General features: G+C 39.5%; 1 protein-coding gene across 2 annotated transcripts; it reads right to left on the reverse strand.

Annotated features, from left to right (window-relative positions):
* Nucleotides 1-1925: 1925 nt before the first annotated feature.
* LOC149447546 (olfactory receptor 5AP2-like) lies at nt 1926-4617 on the reverse strand. Of its 2 annotated transcripts, XM_089652341.1 has the most exons (2): nt 4599-4617; nt 1926-2851 (listed from the first exon to the last, which is right to left on the reverse strand). In XM_089652341.1, the coding sequence occupies exons 1-2, from the start codon at nt 4615-4617 to the stop codon at nt 1926-1928; spliced, it is 945 nt and encodes a 314-aa protein (XP_089508467.1). The 2 variants fall into 2 exon arrangements, with proteins under 2 accessions (XP_089508467.1, XP_089508468.1); XM_089652342.1 differs by lacking the exon at nt 4599-4617 and having other exon boundaries at nt 1926-2867.
* Between the last annotated feature and the right edge of the window lie 20681 nt (nt 4618-25298).

The raw sequence follows: 25298 nt of genomic DNA on the forward strand, positions 1-25298 counted from the left end.
CTGGGTGGCCCTGCCCCTTAGTTATTTAAGAACTGTCAAGTGGCAGGAGTCTTTGTCGGGAGTGGAGCCTTTTTTTTTCAGCTCTACGGTGGTGGCAGGCATCATGATTGAAGATGGGTCTACACCGATGACTTTTCAAAAATAATTTTAATAAAGGAATTTTCAAAACCTGCCTCCTGTGTTGTGTGCCATGTACCCCATACTCATTCACATAGGGAAGGGTGGGATCTGGGGGCCCCCTCCAGATTTCGATAAGCCCCCCCTTCCGCAGACTCCCACAACCACTGGCAAGGGTTGTGGGAAAGAAGCCCTTGTTCCCATCATGATGGGGACAAGGTGGTTTAGGGACAGCAGAGCCCTCTTGCCCCAAAGCAGGTCCCGCATGTTTAGGACATGTGGCTTGGTATGATTCGGGGGGGGGGGCGTCCGCTCTCCCCCCCTTTCCTGACCTGCCAGGCTGCATGCTCAGATAAGGATCTGGTATGGATTGTAGGGGGACCCCCCCTTTTTTTTATTTTGGCATGGGAGTTTCCCTTAAAATCCATACCAGCCCCGGAGGGCTTGATATGGATTGGAGGGGACCTTGCGCCATTTTTAAAAAAAAAAAAATGTAATTGCTGGCAATTCTTTTCTTTTTACATTCAGCTGTCAGCAGGGAACCCTGCTGACAGCTGATGACTCGTTGGTTGTTAAGGACATGGCGGCTGCCCGTCCTTAACAACCATGACCGTTACTGGTTGTTAAGGATGCCAGCGGCCGCCCCCTCCTTGGCAATCAGTACATACCGCATGCCTTGACCACTACTTAATTACTGCATGCATTCAATTATTTATTTCCTTATTTGAATTGACTTTAACGCCTTTTTATGCAGTATTTACAAAGCGTTTTTGCTATTTGTCGTAAATACTGCATACTAGCAATAGTGAATTGACATTTTCAGTATCACATGCGATATGTGGTCACTAACTATTAGTGAATTGTCCCCAGTATGTTTGAATTGCTGGCAAATGATAGTTTTAGCCAGCTAGAGTGGCTGGGGATTCCCTTTATCTATACCAGACCCTTATTCTAGATGAGGGTCTAGTATGGATAACAGAGGACTCCACAAAAAAAGTATAGGTTTGTCTAAAAATATATACCAGACCATAATCATTGATGATTGTCTGGATGTCATAAGGGCTGCACACACCCAAAAAAAAAAACAAGCAAAAAAATGGTGTAAGGTTCCTCCAAATTCCATACCATTGACCAAATATGGTGCTGTCTATATTTAGTCAATTACATCATCCAGGAGACTCCACCCCTCTATTAATACTCAGGTGTCACATCCAGAGCTGGCATTCATGGGTGACTGGGTCACTGGGAGAGAATTATGTAGGCAGTTTGTTTTTTTTTTTGTTTTCTTGGGTCAGCGAGCATAATTTTTTATGATTGATATGAATCATTGGATGAGGTGATGGGTACTCATATTGCAGAGTAGTTTATGTGTTATTCTGCACAAATGCAGTTAATCCTTTCCAAAAGTAGGCACTAAATTAAGGCTGCAGGAATCGGAAGGTCTCATTTATAACCATGATATTTAGTAGCCCGAGATACAAATCTCTGGTCACTTGAAAATCTAAAACTAAATTACCAGCAACAAATCGAAAGGACTTTGCCCCTTGGGCAGTAATCTGACTGATTTGCTGTTGTAAAGCAAAAATAAATTAGAAGATCTTGGCAAGTTCATTTAAACTCTTTCCCTTGTCAAATGTATATTCATTTTTCTGAAGACAAAACTTAACCCTCTAATTTTGAATGTGAATGGTCTGGAATCTCATTAGAACTATAGGTTTAATCTGTCTCTTAGATTTACTCTATTACAGAAACATTACATATTTGAATGTTACATACATTGTAATATACATATTTAGCAATAAATCTTGCTATTTCCAAGAAATTTTATCTAAGACACCATTAAAGGCATTTTTCACATGAGCATTTCTAAGACTATAAATGATTGGATTTAACATTGGAATGACAACTGTATACACAAAAGAAATGATTTTGTCCTTCTGGATTGAGTAACTAGAAATCGGCCTTGCATACTCAAAGATGGCTGTGCCAAAAAATAAAGCAACTACTAGTAAGTGAGAGGAACAAGTGGAGAAAGTTTTTTGCCTTCCTTCTGGAGACTGCATCCTTAGGATTGTAGATATTATTTTAGTATAGGAAAACATGATTACTGTTGCAGATAAGCCTCCTAAGATACTAGATAAGAGAAACATAAAAAGCTCACTGATAAAAGTGTTATTGCAGGAGAGTTTTAGAAGTGGTGGGATGTCACAAAAGAAATGGTTAACTTTGCTTGAACCACAGAAAGTCATACTGAAAGTGCAGCTAGTGTGTATTATTGAGGTTAGTATTCCTCCTGAGTAAGCAGTCCCAACCAATTTAAGCTGGAGTGGCTTGCTCATGATAACTGTATATAATAAAGGATTGCAAATTGCCACATAACGATCATAGGACATCACAGTCACAAGAAAACACTCTGAACCTACAAACAATGCGAAAAAGAATAGTTGTGTTGCACACCCTTTAAAAGATATAACTTTCTGGTCGGAATACAAGTTGGTCATCAGCTTTGGAGTGATAACAGAAGAATAACACAAGTCTGAAAATGACAAATTGCCAAGGAAGAAGTACATAGGACTATGAAGTTTGGAGGAGCAACATATTAAAATGACCATACCCAAATTCCCAATTATAGTCACGAAATACATTAATAAAATGATCATGAAAAAAAGAAAATTCAGCTTGGGATGATCAGTAAGTCCTAACAACAGGAATTCTGAGACTGATGTTTGATTATCTCCACCTTTTTCCATATTGCCCATTTATATAATAAGCACCTGCAAGAAGGATTAACATGGTCCAGTTCTTTTAGTTTAATAGAAAAATGTTAAAATACTATTGTATGAGGAATATGTGGAGTACATTTATACAATTATGAGCTTTGATTAATGGTAAAGTAGAATATAGTAAAGTATAGTAACGTGTGCAACAAAAGACCTGCTTTCAGCGGATTGATGTAATCAGCTTACTAGAAACAATTGGTAGGTCACTATCGGTGATTTCACATTGCTCTGTGATTTAATTAAATAAAGGTTTCCATGTGAACATTCAAATACCATATAGTAATTTCTTTTTTAATCATAATACTCCTAACTTTAGCTGTGTGTATTGGGAAAAAATAATTCAGTACACCTCTCCAATACGTGCCATTTCTTCAAGTTTTGTCTCTTAAAATGCAAAATGAAAAGTACAGAAAAATACATGTTAATCCTTCAAGAAATCCAGTTTGCTTCTAACATCTAGGTTGTCCCTAAACAGCTCTAACAATTCTGTCTGGGGGCAACACTGTTCCCCCATAGATACAATACAATGTCTGACAGGATAACCAAAGCTGAAAATATGTCACCAGGCATCAAGCCAATGTTTCGGAGCTGCACACGTCCCACACTGCCTGATGAAGGGGCCCTGCACGGTTCCAAAACTATGTCTTTGTAAATATGCTGTGACTGTTGAATAAACCTTTGGACCCATTTGGAGGATCCTTGGTGTGCTGGCAACATATTTTCAGCTTTGAATGTCCATGGTTTCCAGCCGATCATCGCTGCAGCACCCACTGGCACCAAACAGCCAATTCCAAGAAAGTGTGAGTTGGGAAAATTACAATTATGAAAGGATATTCAGATAAAAATAAAAACTGAATATAAACAAATGCAGCCACCATATCTAAGAACTGGTAAGCTTCATTGTATTAAATTTGTTCATGGGTTTAGACAATAATTAGATAATATTTAATTGTTGTTTTTTTAGAGTACAAACAGGATTGCTGTTAATGTTTGGGAAAACACTAAATTCACCCTGGACATCATAGATTCAGTTTGGTATGGGGTTCCCCTTACTATTCCAACTGGAATCTTATCCAGGAATGCAGTCTAGGTGACCAGGTAAGGGAGGGCAGGAGTCTCCCCTTCCAGTACAATACCAGGGTGAAGCCCCCCCCCCCTCCTTGCAAAGCACTCTTGTCCCAATCTGTACCAAGGGTCTCTTCCCCACCTCTGTGTGCACCAAAGAGGGGATAGAGGTAATGGGTAATAGGTTGGTGCTTCTGGTGGTAATAGGATGGTACTTATGATGGCACTTATGGTGTCTCCCCCAAGGGGAATGAATGAATTTTGGGGTAAATTAGTAGTCCTTGCCCATTGCCACAAACAAAACATTAAAAGTAAAAAAAGAATTAAAAAAATGTATCAAATAGAACACAAACACTTACCTTTCAGCTTTTAAAGTAAAATTTATTAATGCACCCATATGTAAATCCAGCATCAGTTATGATATTCAGCAAAGTAATTCACATCAATCATGGGATGCAGCAAGGTAATTCACATCAATCACAATGACCTGTCACTTGCTGTGTATGTGCCACAGTCCTGCCAATAAAGGAAAGATTCCCAGCAGCAGCAATTTAAATTTACAGCTGGGAATCCCAGGTGACATCACTGACCATGTTTGGACAATTACATCACCTAGTATTCCCGGAGGTAAGTGACCAAGTTTGGACAATGACATCACCTAGTATTTCCAGCGGTATTTGACCATGTTTGGACAATGACATCACCTACTATTCCCAGCGGTATTTGACCAAGTTTGGACAATGACATCACCTAGTATTTCCAGTGGTATTTGACCAAGTTTGGACAATGACATCACCTAGTATTTCCAGTGGTATTTGACCAAGTTTGGACAATGACATCACCTAGTATTTCCAGTGGTATTTGACCATGTTTGGACAATGACATCACCTAGTATTCCCAGCGGTATTTGACCAAGTTTGGACAATGACATCACCTACTATTCCCAGCGGTATTTGACCATGTTTGGACAATGACATCACCTAGTATTTCCAGTGGTATTTGACCAAGTTTGGACAATGACATCACTTGGTATTTCCAGTGGTATTTGACCAAGTTTGGACAATGACATCACCTAGTATTTCCAGTGGTATTTGACCATGTTTGGACAATGACATCACCTACTATTCCCAGCGGTATTTGACCAAGTTTTGACAATGACATCACCTACTATTCCCAGCGGTATTTGACCAAGTTTGGACAATGACATCACCTAGTATTCCCAGCGGTATTTGACCAAGTTAGACAATGACATCATCTAGTATTCCTGGTGGTTAAATTACAGCTCAGAATCTGTAATTTAGTGGCAGAAGTGGGATGTGTACAGCCCACCTGAATTCTGGTCACTATTGATTTCAATTACATTTGGATATGGGGTTCTTAGCAATTTTCAGCCTGTTTGAATGAATTGATGACGAATCATGCACAGATGTGTTTGAGCAACACTACTTATAAAAGATAAGATCTAAGATCTTTGGTTGTTCCACGCAGTCAGGTACCCCCAACCTTTCTAGACATTTTCAATATGTAATAAAGAATGGTTACATTTAAAAAAAATCAGTTTGTGCTATGGCTAACATTACAAAATAAGCCTATTTACTGCGTAATTACAGTAATAACTTTAATCCCATTTATTTCATTTGTCTGCTCCCAAAGACTCTCTTGTTATAGTAGAACTTTTTAAAATGCCATTAAACCTAAGTTCTCAAAACATGCTATATAAAACTGTGCATTCTCACAAACCAATAAAGCATTTATTTTGTGTAGAGTGAAATATATCTGGTTGATCCTGCCTTCAGGTGTCCCTCCCATCATGTCTCCTCTACAGCCTGAGATTGTGTAGACCAGCTATTACCATCTATTGAGCATGCTCTAGTTTAGGTTCCCTTCTAAACTCCTCATTTCCTTCTTTTTATTATCTGTGCAGCACACATGATTATAGAGTGACACATGTGAGTAAATGCACAATGGTAAATGACACTCCCAGCCCTCCTCCTCCATGTCCTTTTATTGCTAAACACTATAGGGGAGGGATATATAATGCTGGTTTATTACATTCACTAAGAAACTCACAAAAATATGTTTTAATATAAATCAATATTAAATATACAGTATGAAATGTAATTGTTCATACCAGTAAAGTAAAAAAGCACCTTGGATGCAGATGCCATCTGAACAAAATGATAGCTGGTGTCAATCATCTTTGACTCCACCTACACTATATTAATGCACAAAAAATACACAATTGATGTTCAACAAAAATGTATAGGGAGCTGTAAAACAGTTATTTATTTCATTTGAATTGGGTTCTGAAACTTTTTTTTTTTGTCATATGATCGGCACAGCACCAATTAGGGCTGTGCAGACACAGACTCATACTGTAGAGCATACCCATATGGAAGAAAAATATATTTGAAATATATCTTTAAAATATTCTTGTCAAATATATTGCCATGCTACAATTTTCAGTTTTGGCCATATTCAATATATTTCAAAATATATTTTTATATATATATATATATATATATATATATATATATATATACTGCATGTTGAAATGCATTTTTATTACAAAATATATTAAAACTATTTTTAAAAATACATTTCAAATATACTGTATGTCTTTAAAATTACAAATCTACATTTTTGGAATGCATTTACAAATATATGTAAAAATATATGTTAAAATTACTTTTTTATATGTTAAAAAAAATCTGAAGAATATATTTAAAAAATATATATTTTTAAAAATAGCATCACTTTAAGTAAAACATATTCCATTCCATCAAGCAGGTAATGAGTTTTAGAATAATGTGCTACCTACAAAAAATATCCACCAATTAATGACTTACTAAGCTATTCATTTCTTTTTTTACTGTTCAACAGAGCATGATAGCAGTCAATTTAATTAACCGATAAGGGAAAAGTGGCCTAAATAACTACCCTCTGTATAGTTTTAGCCGATTTTAAAGCATGAAGACTGACAGTATACAGTTTTATATTATAATTACTTTCTTTATTTCAGGTAATTATACAGTGCTCTCAATTTATGCAGTGCTTTTATATATATATTATACATTCACATCAGTCCCTAACTCTCAAGAGATGTACAATCTAACATCCGTAACTAACATTCATACACATACTAGGGCCAATTTAGACAGGATCCAATTAACTTACCCTTGGATAGTGGAAGGAAACCAGAGAAAACCCACACATGCACAGGGAGAACATGCAAACTCCAGGCAGGTGGTGCTGTGGCTGGGATTTGAACCAATGACCCTAGTACTGCCAGGTGGAAGTGCTAACCATTTAGCCACTGTGCTGACTCTGCATACTTATTCATCAGCTGACCTTCTAAATTATAAAGTATTGTTCCAGACATTAGAGGCATTGACTCAACATAGTATAGGGATTAGTATCATATCATTATGAATTTTTATCATAAATGTATTACCTTTAAAGAACTGTCAAATTTCATTCAATGTCAGTTTTGTTCCTATTAAAGATTAACTCAACTTTTGTTGAGAAAAGAAACAAGCCCCTCTGGATGATTAGTGTATATTACATGGATTATAACAAAAATTGTAGCAGATTCCTTCCTGTCATTGTTCTTACCTATTGCTCTATAGAAATAACTGTTGTTCCACCATGTCCTTTGCAGACTGATTCTAAATGGATGGGACTGATTTATTCTAATCATCTGATGCACTCTCCGCGCTCTAATGAGAAAAGCTGTAGGGTTCGCATCCCTTTAGAAGTATTTACCCTTAGGAAATATCTCACCAAAATGGAAATCCCAATTGCGGGAGATGCCTAAAATTTTACTTGTATCTTAGTGCAAATTTCTGGGAAAATCTGTGAGTTAATCACACAAGCTTCTGATGGGATTTCTGGGGGTGTTCTGTACACCAATGATGTATCCAGGTTGCTAAATTGCATTTAATTTTACAGAAAATGACAGTAGTTGCAGATTGAAAAGGAAAAGTAATTTTTAATAACATTAAATTACAATGTGCTTGTGTATTGTATATGCTATAATACTTTTTATTTGCTATATTTTTTTAGGACAATATACATTTAATGACAGTATACATTTGTTTTGGTAGATAATGCCTAATTATATGCAATAAAGAAACATTATGATGATAATTGGTATGTAAAAAACAGTGACATGTACAGTCTTGGCCACTCTGGTCAAAGGACATTTTTTGCTGAATTTCTTAATGAGGAACAATGCTTATATTTTTGGCATATGTGAAGGCATGAGCCATGTGAGTGTTGTGTTTTAGAAGGCTTTGCTCTGCTATACACTGATTAGGCTATATTTGCACTACACACCAGTGGTATGGATGTACATCTGGCCAGAACAGGGCCGTCTTAATGCATAGGTCCGCCTGGGCACTGCCCGGGGTGCACGGGGGCCCTATGATAATCTTGCATTAGGCTCTGCCACTATAGGTTGACAGGAGATGTGACAGCAGAGTCACTCACTACTCCTGTAAGCAGGGAGAAAGAGAAGCACAGAAGCGCCACCTAGTCCGTGCGGCTAGGCAGGGGAAGGCAGCTGCTTTTTTGTTGTAATATTCTAGTACAGCCTCGACAGCTGTCTTTAAACACTGGATTGTAGAGCTGGAGTGGGCAGTAATGGGCAAAGCTTTGTACTAGGAAAGCTGCTACCTGAGTGCCGACCTGTCCTGCTTCCCTTCCATGCAGTACTGGGTACACAGGTATCTTACTCAGGTGCTGCATGTGCCAAACGCTGGTCATCCAGGTACAATAAGCTGTGTTTTTTTGTATGAATGTATGTGTGTGTTGTATGTACGTATGTATTATGTATATGTGTGCGTTTGCATATGTATATTTATGTGCATGTGTGGTTGTATGTATGTATGTATGTCTGTATGTTGAATATGAAAAAACCTCCTGCGCTGCCACTAAAACCCCAACAAAATGCTAAACTACACCCCCCTGCCTGGAAAAGCTGCTAGCACCCAGCTATATGACCAAATAGTAAAGAAACAAAGAGGAAGATGGTGCTGGGCTAATCAAAAAACAAAATAAATCAGCAAAGAAAGGTGGGAAAAATGTAATGCCCACAAATATAGTAACAAATGTGAAAAAACAGCACAAACAACACAAACAGCACAAGTGCACTATCATGTGTGAAAAGAACAGCACAAACAAACACGTCCTCAACTAAACATGATGAACCTGAAAATGTGCTATAGTGATGCTGTGAGTGAACTGTACATATAAGAAAATGGTTTTCACTTTTTGCATTTTCTTATATGTCCAAAAAATCAAGTGACAGTCACCTACTGACTTTGCACTTGCTGGGGGAGAGGGGGGGGGGGTAAACGTAGTGGCTAAATGCAGGTGCTTGCAGGTGTCGGGGCTGATCCCAGTAACGCTGCGTTTTTTGGGGACACTATACTAATGTGAACGCTGGTATAGTGCTGATCTGTTCAAAGATATTGATCTGTTCAGACACTATACTAGCAATGGAGGTTTATTGTGTATGAGCGGGTTCCTGGCAATCAATGGGTTAAATGTAATTACTGGTGTACTGAAGGGTAATCTGAAGTGGTCTGGGAGGGGCGTGAAAACCACAGGAGCGCAAATCACACACATATATATATGTGATTTTGTGCACCCGTGCCGCCCTTTAGTAGTATTTCTGCTATAGGGCGGTCAGAAAGCGGTTCCAAAAGTCATGCAGTGCTGCATCCAAATTAAATTTACGTCCTTTTTTCCCCACGAATTGAGCTTTCTTTTGGTGGTATTTGATTGCCTGTACGTTTTATTTTTTGCGCTATAAAAAAAATGTCCGATAATTTTGAGAAAAAAAAACTATATTTTGGACTAAAAATATTAATACCTCCTGCGCTTCAGATGAAGAAAAACCTACACTAAGCTGCCAACACCCTCCTTTAAACCAAAAAGTACGTATATAGACAAGAAAAATTGGTGTGGCGCTAAGGCAAATAACATTAATCCCACATATCATATAAAATATATAATATATAATATATATACATAAACAGATGATTATATATAGTCATGCATAATACCTCTAACATAACCCCCAACTGGGGCACGTGAATAGATGCTAGTGATGGTGACACAAAACACCATGCAAAGGAATGTAAAATTCCTACAAGTGACAGAGGTGCATAAATTACAGTCCACTACACACAAAGACTGTGATCCTTGAACAAGCGTGAAAGTGCCACTGGTGTCACTGGTGTCACAATCCAGAAATGGTAAGAGTGCCTCCTCACCTCCCCGCACTGACCACAAGGGCCAATATGCCTTTGCACCTTATAGGTGTAATCCTCGAGTGCCAGCCGGTAAGGTCCACACTGGATGCTACCTCAGACGCTGTAATCCCAAATGCCAACTCCAGCTGCTATATAGTGGTGGTATTAGACCACCAGATGATGCTCAGAGACATAAGAAGAGACTTGCCATAGCGTGATACCGCAATATTTATTGATAAGATTGTAAACAAATAGAATGCCCACTCACATGTCCATAATAAGAATACAGCCTTAAAATGATCCTCCTGTATCCTCGTGCTATGGGTGTACCCGGAGTCCCAATATGGCGCGTGCGTCGGAAGTGACATCACCGCGTACCGGAAGTGTCGTCAGGGCGTACCAACGCGTTGCGTCACGAATACCACGTGACTTCATCAGGGTGACCGCCCATAGTGAGAACACTACTTTTTATAGGCCGCTGGGGTGTCAATCAGCCAACTAGCCCACCCACCGCGGCCATTTTCCCGGAGTCCAGATAATAGGTACTAAAATAAATCCGCAACATTATTATTATTATTATTATTATTATTATTCAGTATTTATAAAGCGCCAATAGTTCGCTCAGCGCTGTACATTACAAAGGGGGACAGAACGTGTGACAGAACAATACCAATACAATGCAAAACATGAGGGGATCGAGGGCCCTGCTCTTTCAAGCTTACAATCTAGCAGCCATATTGTGGACCAGGTAAAAGGGTATACGGAGCAACAAACCTCCTGTATATACCCCATGCATAATAACACCCATTTTGCACTTTAGCAGGATAAATAGGATAGCTAAGCTACCCCAAATCAACTTTAATAAAATACTAAGCAATAACTAACATGGAACAATATATTAACCACTCAGTTAAAAAACTTAGTTAAATAACTTAGTTAAAAAACCTGCTTGTGCATATAACCATACACGCACATGCAGGAAACAACATATGAAATACATTACGCACAAAGGAATAAAATTTGCATAAAAATGAATAAAATTTGCATAAAAATTATCATCTTGTTCTAATTATTTTATCATTTTTATGCAAATTTTATTCCTTTGTGCGTAATGTATTTCATATGTTGTTTCCTGCATGTGCGTGTATGGTTATATGCACAAGCAGGTTTTTTAACTAAGTTATTTAACTAAGTTTTTTAACTGAGTGGTTAATATATTGTTCCATGTTAGTTATTGCTTAGTATTTTATTAAAGTTGATTTGGGGTAGCTTAGCTATCCTATTTATCCTGCTAAAGTGCAAAATGGGTGTTATTATGCATGGGGTATATACAGGAGGATTGTTGCTCCGTATACCCTTTTACCTGGTCCACAATATGGCTGCTAGATTATGTTGCGGATTTATTTTAGTACCTATTATCTGGACTCCGGGAAAATGGCCGCGGTGGGTGGGCTAGTTGGCTGATTGACACCCCAGCGGCCTATAAAAAGTAGTGTTCTCACTATGGGCGGTCACCCTGATGAAGTCACGTGGTATTCGTGACGCAACGCGTTGGTACGCCCTGACGACACTTCCGGTACGCGGTGACGTCACTTCCGACGCACGCGCCATATTGGGACTCCGGGTACACCCATAGCACGAGGCTGTATTCTTATTATGGACATGTGAGTGGGCATTCTATTTGTTTACAATCTTATCAATAAATATTGCGGTATCACGCTATGGCAAGTCTCTTCTTATGTCTCTGAGCATCATCTGGTGGTCTAATACCACCACTATATAGCAGCTGGAGTTGGCATTTGGGATTACAGCGTCTGAGGTAGCATCCAGTGTGGACCTTACCGGCTGGCACTCGAGGATTACACCTATAAGGTGCAAAGGCGTATTGGCTTTTGTGGTCAGTGCGGGGAGGTGAGGAGGCACTCTTACCATTTCTGGATTGTGACACCAGTGACACCAGTGGCACTTTCACGCTTGTTCAAGGATCACAGTCTTTGTGTGTAGTGGACTGTAATTTATGCACCTCTGTCACTTGTAGGAATTTTACATTCCTTTGCATGGTGTTTTGTGTCACCATCACTAGCATCTATTCACGTGCCCCAGTTGGGGGTTATGTTAGAGGTATTATGCATGACTATATATAATCATCTGTTTATGTATATATATTATATATTATATATTTTATATGATATGTGGGATTAGTGTTATTTGCCTTAGCGCCACACCAATTTTTCTTGTCTATATTTTGGACTATTTGCTACAAAACATGTCCAGTAAAAAAATGTAAACATCTAATTTTGTCATAAATTTAGGTCAAAATGTATTCTGTGACATGTTGTTGCTAAAAAAATAAATTCCAATACGGTATATATACTGGAATTTTTTCTTTTTAATACTAATAATGGCGGCGAACAGCAACTTATGGCAGCAATCAGTGACTTATGGCGGGACTGCGGTGGACTTTCTGACACTGGGGGGAACTGACCTGGGGTCACTGACATCCCCAGTGACACTAATACAGTGATCAGTGCAAAAAAAAACACTAACACTGTACTAATGGCACTGGGGAGGAAGGGGTTAACATTAGAAGTCAATCAAAGGCTTAATGGTGTAATGGGAGTATTTCACTAGGGGGCGGGGGGGTGTGTGCTTCACTGTAAGCACACTGATCCGGAAGGCTGAGCTCAGCCATCCGAACCAGTGTGCTCAAATTGACTGGGAGTAGAGCTGCATTGAAAACAATGCAGCCGTCCTCCCTGTCAGCGTTTGCCGGTAATCGTCGGGCTCCGGCGGGTAATCATCGGCCGGGACCCAGTGATTGACACCTGTGCCTCGCGCGCCCCCTACCCAAAATGCAAAATCACGTATATATACGTGTTTTTGCGCAGCGTTGCCGCCCTGCCGCAGTGTATCTACTGTGGCTGGTCGGCAAGCCATTATTAATAATAATATTATTACTGTTGTTTCAATATTATTATTCATCATTATATACACATAAAAAAGGAAAGCAAAATTAAATGCTTTACATGTCGACTTCAGCTTAAAAGAAGTTTACATAGTTATATGGGAAAAGTATACTAGTACCTACTTTAAGAGAACTGTGTTTATCAGAACAAAATAAAATATCACTGCTACTACACAGACATTGTCTAGTCTTGTATCATTCAAGCACATAAACATATTACCTTAGCCTTCAGCAATTGTTTCATACCTTCAAATTTCATTTATGTTTCCTTTAAACCAGGAATTAAATTAAATGTAATTAAATTAAATTAAATGTTAATTTGAAGCAATTATTCATTTTTGTATCTTTGTATTTTGGTTTTCTTATGTTTTCATGTTTCAAAAAAGGAGACAAATGCATCTATTTCTGTGTAAAAGAATAGAACCATATGCACGTATTCTGCTTTAGTTTGATCAGTAAAAACTAAAGCAGAACACATTTTTAATAATTTAAAATGTTCTTTTTGTATGTGGTGTTCTATTATGTTTGTAAGTTATACATCAAGGGATAGCTCCAGGCAAAGCACAAAATTCAGCCTAGTTTGGAAGAAAAAATGATTCATGCAACGAGGCTGATTTGCTAAAGTATTTGAGAATATATACACAATAAATTGTGTGAAGATTTGCTTCAATTATTCAATATGTGTAAAGAAACCCCTGTTTATTTATTTAATCTGCAAACGACTGGATAATTGAAGTGAATATTCATACAGTCTATTGCGTGAACATTCTTCATTCTTTCATCCTTTAGTAAATCAGTTTCCATGTTTTGTTCTTTAGCAACTGTATGTAACTTGATGCTGTATGATGTTTCTAGTGCAATTTTTATCCATATTTTTGCTATTAGTATTATTATTATTAGGATTTTATAATACGTGATACCAGGCATTACCAGACACAACCAGGTAGCTGCACTGCTTAAGAAAAATGCTTCATGAAACATATTAACCAACCTGCACCTTCTATTTCTTGCATCAGTGTTGCAGGGCAACAACGTATTATATAAAAAATATTTCTCCTTGGGAAATGATTCTGTGGGAATTACCAGACAGGCTGTGTTTATGTGGGTAAATTAAAAAGTGTAATGACCTACACAATGATGCCCTAGAGAGCCAAGTATTCACCAATTATTCATGCAACAAGAGACCATGCCTGCTAAATACATGACTTGTTTAACTTACCATTTTCATTGCATAAAATCACAATAATCTACAATATTATATATATTATTATATATATTATAATATACATTATTATTATTATAAAATCTACAAATTTATATAACCTTTAAGGAAAATGTGAAATTTAAGGTTCTAAAGGCAGAAGGTTATTTTTCACAATAATAAAAATAGATTCAAAATATTCAATCATGACATAAATGCCCCAATAAAATGCCTAAAAAAGGTAATTCATGACAATGATAATAAATAATAATTAAATTTTGACATAAATAAAATATCTATAATGCAATCCAACAACGAAAAGGTGTAGATAAAAAATGTAACATGTAACGAGGAAGGGAATCGCTCATGGTATAGGGCCTATGCTCTACCAAGCTGAGATCCTTTTCTTTGTCATATCATTCATCAGCACCTTGGGTATTCATCAGGTTGAATAACCCAATACTATCTTTACTGCATTCCTGTAACATTCTCATAGCAGAATCTTTGGAAAGATCTCCTGTTGAGGGAACAGTCAGCAAGGGCTCCATCAAGCAATGTGACATTAACCTCCACATATTCCAACAAATTGGGACCAACTCAATTTCTTATTTCTTTTTCTTATTAATAACTTTACACACTCTGATTTCAGATTCAATCTCTCTGGAACAGGAGGCATCTGACTTTCCAACTTTTGTATGATAATCTTAGATCTGCGGGTAGTCTCTTGTGAAACATTTCCTTTGGCACAGTTTCTAAATAGACTTTTACAAGATGTCATGCTCTCTTCGAATAGACAGGCTCAAGGGGCTGGCTCTGGAGTGAGTGAGTCCTCCCTTCCTGTTCTTTAAGAAATCCCTTAGACAAATGCCAGTCAGTTGGTCTGGGAAGGAAACCTGGACACCCTTGATTGCAGGAGACTCAATCTTCATTGGAGTCTTTGGTTCCCACATAGTATGCACAAGTTTTTGGCAGTTTGGCTCTCCCTTTGCAGAACATCACTTTCCACCCTTGATAGCCATTTGCATTCCATACAAACACAAATGGCAGTCAGACTTCTTCCACCAGCAGTACCTGCAACTTTGGGAGTGGTTCCTATACTGGTATTTTTCATTGTTCCAGGCTTGCCCAGAGAGATTTGGAGCAACAACCTGATAGGAATGTTACTACGGAGATCTACAAATCAGGATATTCTGTTCCCAAGGACCGTTTTTCCACCTGGCTTCATAGTTGCTGCCTTTAACAGCATGGTGGTTGAAACTCAGCTGCTGAGAGGAAGAACCCCATGGAGACTGAGAATCCTTTGATGCTAAGTTGGGAGGTCTGCTTTTTGTAAAATCTGTCACTGGACATTTGCTGCATGCTTATCTTGGTGTAAGCTTTAGGACTTCCTCCCTAGACATTTCTCTGTGTGCTCTTCTACAGCTTGTTCTCAGCCAGCATTCATTTCTCAGCACTATTAGTAACCTCCCATGTTACTTCTCCTTGTGACCCTGTGGGTTGTAAAATAGTTGTCTGGTAGCCATCACTTTGTTGAGGCGAGTGTCTGGACTGGCAGCCTTATTCAGCAAGAACCCTTCACTGTTTTGCATAAGAAAAAATGGTGTTGGAACTGAGTTCCTCCTCTTGCCTAGCATAGTTTCTGTCTCCCCAATCAGGACATATGTACCTGATCCCTCAATCGAACCCTGGCCCACCCAAAGCTAAGTTCTTTCTATTGAATGGATGTGGTTCAGGGTCTATTTCTCAGCCTCACTTCTTTCAGACAGAGTATTTACTCTTCTTTTCCAAGATGGACCCTGTACTGATGTTCCATTTTCTTGTTTCACCATCTTGTCAAGACTTGGCAGGCTATCTTCCAACCTCATGGTCTAGGGTTCAGGTTTAATCCTGACAAGACACACTAAATCTGTGAGTGTTTTAGGCTTCAGATAACCTGGACTTCTATCCTCACTTTCTGCCAGGTGGACATTTGGCCTCATCTGAAGTCAGCTTTGTTTGTAAGACCCCCTTAAACAGGCTCTTTGAATTGCAGGCAGTTCACAGCTTTGCTGTTGTTGTGTCTTAGACTTGTTGATATTTGTTTGTGGTTTGCCTAACCTATAGTGAGCCTGCTTTTGGACATCCCCAGATTAAATACTCCCTCAATGCATCCAGATCAAGGACAGCAACTTGCATACAACAGACACATTTATGTAGCTAGAACAGCTATGCCTAGCTTCAAAGAAGCCAACAAGGGTTGAAGGCACCAGCTTTTAAATTGCCTTGTGGCTTCTAAAGTTAATTCAAAAGCTTATCATATGACTTTCTTTGGGTGAAGTGGAGGCAGACCGAAGAACTGGGTAAGGATGTCATGTTCATGTTTGAGTAGACAGATAGAAACTACCCCATGAAAGATGAAGAACTTGGTCTAAACAAATTTATCCTATGCAAATCCCATTAAGGGCTCCATGCCATACCAGTCCAAACACTCGCCTCACTAAGCAAAGTGAACTTCATTCTATCCCACAGAGTCACATGGGCAGCATCATTGAGAGCCCTAAGAGTGCTGGGAACCTGGTCCCAGCTGCAGGAGAGGACTTGTCCAATGAATAAACTCCTGGGAAGGAAGTCCTGAGGCTTATAGCATGCTCAGCAATAGATTTAACAAGAAGTGGACATCACAGCTTAATATCAAGGGATTCTTAGACTCCATGATGCCCCGTCTCTCCGAACTTGAGCTTCAATCGTCAATCTGTTAAAGGCAACTTGGAAATGGATGGCAAAAAACATTTGTTGGGAACAGATGATCTTACTCCAGTAGATCCTTCTGAGCAACTATCTAGTGTCCCTTTAGGTTGATGTACCACATCAGCCTGGGTCAACCTGGAACAATGAAGAAAATCGGAATGCCTTCCATCCGAAACATTCGAGACAAACAAGAGGAGGAATAGGTCAGAAAGTACTGATCTGATGGGGTCCATTGTATCCACCAGAGGACCACTGCAACAAAACTGCCTAACCTTTAGTTTGACTCATCTCCAGGGGTAGGAATCACTCTCACAAATTTAGGAGCTGCTGTCTGGTGCAATCTGTTTGATACTGTACTATACTGTATATACCTGGAATGCTCATGCCTGACAAGGCTGGAGTATGACATTTTGCCAAGGATACCAATCTATCTTTTTTGCTACTGCAAAACTCTGACAATTGATGTGCACCACCTTCATGGCATTGTCTGCTTGAATCTGGTTTGCATAAACATCCAAGAAAGAGGTCTAATACTTCAAGGACAGTCAAACCACCCAGGTCTGCTGGATCTTACTTTGGGAGATGAAACACCAAAGGCAAAGACACAAAAGACAACCAAGCCCCTTGCACTTAAAGGTGTCTAGGTCTCCTCTACAGCCTCACTGAATGGTATCCGCCATGAGGATTTCTTAAAGAGCAAGAAGACAGGACTACCTCACTCCAGAGCTATATCCCTAAGCCTCAGCAACAGGCAAATCACCTGTCCAAAGACTGAATCAACCTTTCCCCTAAAGAACAAAGGTCTGTAAAGGCCAGGGGTGAAACTAGCCCAAAGGAATTTCCTCTGATGAGGCTACTCTCAGTTCTAGGCCTTTCATACAAGAGTGGAGAGCCAGATGTTTCCTGACTCAAAGAACTTGAATCTGAGACCAGAGTGTGTAAAGTTACCAATGAGGAAAAGCACTCTTTCCTGAGCTGTGAGCAGGAACATTCAGTGTTCCCACTGCAAGTTGGTTCCAGAGACAAAATCTGATGGTTCTAGATCCATAAAAATTACTGTAATATCTGTAAGATCATGTAAAGTTTCTTCATAGAGCCCCCAATTGTTCCCTCAGCAGGAGGTCAACTAAAGATCCCACCATGAAAATATTTCAGAAAGACAATGCGGTTAGTACTGGGCTTCCTAGTACACAAGGTGCTTGTGAGAGGACAAAGTGCAGGATTCTAGATAGGTAGTGTATGGGTCCTATAGCGAGGCTCAGAAATTGCTGAAGGGATACATTAGTTAGCTTTGATGTTTCTCTCACAGTATATTCCTGTAGGAAAGCCTGGGCTCTTTAGCCAAGAGAGAGGCCTGTTAGTGCCTGAATGCACCATTTTACTACCTATCTGATGTTGCTTACCTATAGGAACAGTGTGGATCTTTATTATGCAGTGAGCTCATAGTGCAGAGCAACTGCAATACTGACATTTAGTGAAGTACTGTTATAATGCAGCACAGAGACATGAGTAAGGGCATATCTATCTGCTTGGAAAAGGAAATGGTGCTTGATGCAGAGTTTTCAGCTATGAGCGTGGCTAGCCTGTGGATGCCCTATCTGTAAGCCACTAGCACTTAAAACATTTTTTCTCTTCTGCCTGCCTCCAACTCCTGGCAATTTCCTCACTTTCCAAGATGGCTTCCAGGCAGTTTTACCCAACTCCAAGATGGCTACCGAGGCAGTGCTTGCCAAAACCCAAGGTGGCCCCCATTTGAGATCTATCCACTTTACCTGCTTAGCATTATGCATCATTCCCTTGAATGTAGACACTTATTTTTTCCTTCTACAATGGCCACTAGAATGAACACAATGGAGTGGTGGCCCATCTGAGAGGAGATGTAACACAACTTATGAATTCATTGACAGATATATTTAAAAAAAATGAGAAAACATACTTGTCTTGGAATTGCTGTGTCACATTTCCATGGATCTACACACTTCTTGGGAAATAGACTCCAGACAAGGAAAGCACTTCTGAGGAAAAAGATCCACAGAAAGGGTTCCCTGGATTATCAGAGTGTACTCTCTATATCAGTAAGATGATTAGAATTCAGTCAAGTACTGCGATAACTCCAGTGCACATGTACTAGAATTACACCAGCATTGGCCACTAACTGGCTGAGAAGATTCCAGTCCAGAAGAAGAATGGGGAGCACAGACCTATTAAACTGAGAGAAACATTTCCTCAAATGTGTAAGAATGCAGTGAATTTTGCACATTATGGCAAGTGCTACCTTGGTGGCTGTACAGTATACTTTCCCTTTAAGACTAATTTTGCTCTGCCATACCACTTTGAATTTGTAGCTAAATTTTGTAATATAGCTTCCTTAACAAAGTGATTTAAAAATACCTGCCACTAATCACTCGCTGTACAGTGATGGTATAATCGCAGCAGTAGAAAATTAACAAACTATGTTCCATGATTAGAAGGTTAAATTCCCTCCTTATCAAGTTAATACAAGAGTTTAGAAAGGAGACATCTAAGCTGGTTAAAGGATAAGTTCACCTTTCCACAAAAAATAATAAATGTAAATTTTTTTGCAGGTAAAAAAAATGTGCATTTATTATTTTTTGTGCTAGGAGCCTGTAAAGCATTGCACCAGCAATCAGCAGATTGCTGATGCCATGTAGGTCTCCTGCAGACTGTTAGTGTACCTGCTTGCTCATACATCCCGTATGGGCAAACTGATACTTGCTGGCAGGTAGACTCAACTAACTACTGCAGCGCTCACTGCACTGTGGTAGTTCATTGAGAACTACAAGCCGATGGCTAGTAAGGCTGTCAGGACTTGTAGTCCATCCATTCACAGAACACTGTGAATAAATAATGCGGCCGTGTGGGCATAACCCTGCACAGCCACGTTGTTTTTGAAAACTGACTGCTAGTACGAGGAACTTCTCCCTGTACGTGAACTTCTCCCTGTATGTCTGTCACAGGGAGGAAGGGACAGCGGGCAGTAGCTGTAGAATCAGGAACATGGTACATGTTCCACCCTAAAAATCGGTGGAACGTGTAACATGTTCCAAAAGGTGAACTTATCCTTTAAAGATGGGAGAGTAATAAAAAAGACCTGCTGAATGAAAAAAAAAATCATCTCTGACTAAAGCATGTAAGTTCACATTTTTACAAGCGATCACATTTTCTTGTTTTAATTTTCACACCACTGCAACTAAGGTGCAAATACCACATTCGTGTCTGCAAAGGACTTAAAGTGGTAGTAAACTCTTTATTTTAACTTATAACTACAGGTAAGCTTATAATAAAGTTTACCCGTAGGTAAAATGAACATATCTCCTAATTGTGCACCATTTAGGAAATATTTGCTCTTTTTTAGAGCCTGTACATGCGCTCTGAAGAAACGGTACCTGTGCCATTCCGTCAGAGTACTGTGCCATGGACACGCATGGTACTTCCGCACGCATGCACGGGAGTGATGTCATTGCGGCTCAATCAGTCAGATGTCCAGAGCTTGCAAACCTGGAAGGAAGACCAGATGAAGATGGAAGCCTCTGCAGCGGTGATAGCACAGCGCTGGAGGACTTAGTTTTAAGGGAAGTCCTTCATAATGTGCTGGTATGCGATGCATACTAGCACATTATGACATTACCTTGCAGGGGATTTTTTATTTATTTATTTATTTTATATGTGGTTTACTACCGGTTTAAGGCAATATTAAAACCAAAAACTGTATTTTACTTCTGCCTGAGGCCCAGAGTGTGCCCATCATGTCATTCCTGAACTGGGGCTGCTTGAATCTTCCCCTTGCACCTTCATTTTGTGGCTGCTGAATGTTTGGGTCCAGGATGAGGTTCTTCAGGCTGCACAGTTGAAGGGGAATCTCTCCTATCAAAATAGTAAGCTTCTTGTCTTCCTTGACTACACCTTGAAGTAGCAGGCACTAACCTTTCCCTACTCCCCTAGAACGTCTCCCTGCCACTAGTAATAGGTATGCTGTCCCTACACTAGAACTTTGCCAAAGTGTGTCAAAACCCAGGGGCAGGGACTTAAAAAGACATGCGTGACCCAAGGTTGCTGCCAGTGTTGCCTGGATCCTGGGTAACCAATCAGAACTCTACCCTGGGGACCAAGGGAACTTTCCTCTAGTTGCATTGTCATTCTAAATGAGCACCACCTTCAGGGGAGAATAGACAGTATCTGCCTACTGTACATAATGCAGCCACCACATCTAATGATTGGTAAACTGGAATATTTTACATTTTTGGTTTTAGGTTTAATACCACTTTTAAGAACCAAAAAACAAAAAATGCATTCTAAAAACCTGTATATGATTAATACCGCTAATCATAGTTTAAAGCAGCCTTTTTCAACTAGGGTTCCTTCAGGTTTCCTTAGGGATGTCTTGTCAAAATGACTAAAAAAATGACCAAAAACTGTATACAAGCTAGATAGCAGATCAAGCCTGCCCTTTAGTTACAAAAAGCCACAGGTTTTTATTATGCATATTACAACCTTCTAGCCACTGTCATTGGTTGATAAGGAGGATGTCGGGCCCCTGCACCGCATCCTTGTTTGCTCTCCCCTGCCCCCCTCATCATCACTGGGGTCATGTTAGCTGAATGATGGAGAGAAACATAGGTAGAATAGAAACACTGGAATACTAGTCAGTACCAGTGTGCAAAGGTATGTTTGCTTTGTAAGAATAAATTACCTCTAACGTTGGGTGTTTTACGTGTGTAGATGTTGTTGCGTTATGTAAAACTATTAGTTAAATTTTTTACATGTGTAACACACTGCACTGTTACTGTTTGCAGGATGATGATTAATCGCAAGATGGTGGTGTTCTGCAGTTTACTATTACAGACTTGAGTATAGCAAGGTATTGTTGAAGGCAGGACTGTTGTGCATGGACAGGCTGAAAAAAGACTACATTTCCCAGAGGAGCTGGTGAAGGGGAGAGAAACTACTGTACATAACTAAAAGCCACTTCCTGGAGGGAGGAGAGGGACTGTGCGAGAGAGAGGATGTGTGCTGGACACTGGTGCGGGTCCCAGAGAGCCCAGGCTGGATCGGGTTGTTTCGGAGAGTCGGAAGGAAGGACTGCAGATCGCTGACAAGCAGGAGAGCTGGCCCTGCAGGCAGACAGATTGTGGAATTGTGCCTGGCATTGTTCTGTTCTCAAAGGGACTAAGAGGACAAGGGGGCCCCCCAACTAAGAGACTGTTCTTCACTCTTCTAAGACTCCAGACTTGGTGAGGAAGTGTCTTCAGTTACAAGATATCTGTCTGTTTCTCATTTATATCTGTGCAGTACTCTTTGCATAACAGTTTACCACTTGAAACACAGACTTTTTAGCCCAATTCAGTACTGCGGCCTACATCTTTAGACCCCCCCCCCCCCATTGCTCTGAACTCAGGACTACTCTTGCAGCACATGTTTTTGTGGACAGTGACACTGTTAATACATAATTTACAATATATTATAGCCATAAAGGATCTTGCTTCATCAAGCCAATTCCCTACCTATTAGAATACAAAATTTATTGGAGTCTACTCCCACCCTTCTTCATCTATACTGATCCTTGCCTTCATCTACTTTCTCTAAGAGACCCTTTTTATAGTTTTGCTACCATCGGTCAGGGGAAATGTATCTTACTACTGTGCTTTTCCTTCTTAAATAACTCTTGCTGTCAACCAAAAAGGACCTCAACCTAAATGTGCACTAACTAGGACCCCGACAAGCATGCAGAAGAGTTGATTTCTTTTATAATCTGGGGTGATATTAAAGGGGACATTGGCATCTGTGTATTCATCTTCTGATCTAAACCCTGTTTCCAGATACTGAGAACAAAAAAGGAAGTTAGCCCAAATTCTTGATAGCCTATTTCAGCTCATTTTTGGGAAAGATATCTGAGTGCAGAGATTGGTGTTTAAACTCTGGTCCTGCAGGACGGTTTGGGTTTGTTCTAAAGTGGCACCATGTTTGGTCTTTTTGTTGAGCCTTGCAGAGTGTCTCACTGCTGTACATGCTGACTGTTATCACTTTTGTGAATGTACAATTTCTATTACTTTGATCTCAATACAATCAAAATATTGGTTCGCGTTAAACTGTGTGATTACTTTGTGTTCCGAGGCCAGGGGATCCTCCTGGTCAAGGTTTTATGGTGGTGTCAACAGGGGTTGTGCTTACATAACAGACTTGGAACAAACAGGGAACCCAAAAATATTCATCAACTCATGAGGGGGTATTGCTACACGTTAGAATTTGGGTGCCTCAAGTTTGTGAATATTTTTAAAGGGTGCCATGACTGAAAGAAGGTTGAGAAACATTGGTTTATAGTATATTAATTCATTTTTTTCTATTTCACATGCCTCTATTTATGTTTTCACCACATTTATTCTACATGCAGGCCAAGCTGCTCAGCAAAACTGGCAGTTAGAGCTATAGGGACAAACCATAGAACACTGAAAGTGGTGACTACAACAGTCCTTTTATTTATGTTGTTTATTTTCCAAAATAAAAAAAACTTTTGCTGTAACTGCCTAAAAGTTTTATCTAGAGTTAGAATTTAATTTGTCTATCTATCTATGACTACTTGTCTATCAGGTGACAATGCTGCAACATTTAATTGCAGAAAGAACAGTGTTGTCATGCTGTTTAAGGAAGTTAAAAACCACTGGCAGGATCAACAAGTACTAAAACTATGTTACAGGATGTCATATAAATGTTTTCTTTTAGTTTTAGATAGAGTGGGGAAAGATTAGAATCCTTGTCAGGTCTATATTGCTGTCTGTGTCCTTGCTAGATTCACCCTTTCTATTTGCTCTGGTGTCCATTACCACTGAGACAGAAAGTCCTGGAAAATCTAAAATTTTTTTTACATAACAGAATAGGATTATAGAGTAACTATTTTAATCTGACACCTCCACTTTCTTTGTAGAGATATCTTTTCACAAAAAACAAACCCTGAAAGGGGTGTTCTGTTCACCCTTTTCTATACTATCTAAAATATAAAAGAAATGCTTTGGTTATACGTGTACATTAAGCTGGAGTTCACAGATCACCTTAAACTGAATGGTTTTTTTAGTCTTGGGCAGGGGCGGACTGACCATTTGAAAACTCGGGCACTGCCTGAGGGCCCAGGGTCAGTAGGGGGCCCCATGAGATGTCCCTGGTACCTTTTTCATAGGCTTTTCTGAGTTTGGGCAAGGACACAGGGGCCCCATAATCCCCTATTGCCCGGGGGCCCCATGAGTTGTCAGTCCGCCCCTGGTCTTGGGTCAAGTGAACAAATGTTAAAACATTTATAGGGTTTTTTATTTTGTCTGTCCTTGCTGACAATGGTAGGAAATCCAAAATTTTAGAGTTGTTACAGGAAAAGGTGGCAGGTGAAAAAATGCTGGCTCATTTTGGAGAGATTTTCTTTTTCTTCCTGTTGTGTCTTTGGGACAATAAAGGGAAGTCTCCCAAATAGGACTAAAAATTACACTTTTAAGCCTTAGAGGTCCTGACTGCCAACTGCCTGCCTCACACATACTGCAAACTCAAAATATGGGAGATATAAGGCCTGGTTTGAAGTGAGGCAAAGTGCAGTGAAGTTTTCAATTTACACCCCCCCTCCTTTGTTTTCTTCACTGATCTCTTCAGATGGAGGCTTTCCATTCTCTCCTCTCACTCAGAGTCCTCTCTTGGGCTCCATCCATTTTCTCTTTTTTCAACTAGCGGAGGTCATTGTCCCTGTCCACTGCCCACGTTTACCCTTTGTGATGCTGACTTTAGGGCTTGTTTCACTGTTCAACAGGTAAAAAGTTTTGGGCATAAAATTAGCTAATCTTACATAATTTTGGGGTGCTGAAAACGAAAATGACCCTAAAAAATGTTGATTGGCTCTAGTTTCCATGATATATTCACCCATCTAATGACGTAAGCCATTCAAAATTATGATGCAACTTCAGCTGCATATTGCGCAATTGATACTGGTGACCAATAGAAAATTGCATGTATACTGAGATGATGCAATATTAGCCTTTAATTGCATCACTTCACTGCATAAAAGCTGCAGTATCTGTAGCTGATTGTAGTTTGACAGCGTCTTTACATTTCGTTTTATGCTTATATAGGCTACTCAGTAATGCCTCGAACTTGTGTGAATAAAGCAGATCATTTCTGCTATATCTGCGGTG

Source organism: Staurois parvus, unplaced genomic scaffold, assembly GCF_062004578.1.
Source record: "Staurois parvus isolate SC_StPar_1 unplaced genomic scaffold, SC_StPar_1.0 ptg000682l, whole genome shotgun sequence".
NCBI classification, from domain to species: domain Eukaryota; kingdom Metazoa; phylum Chordata; class Amphibia; order Anura; family Ranidae; genus Staurois; species Staurois parvus.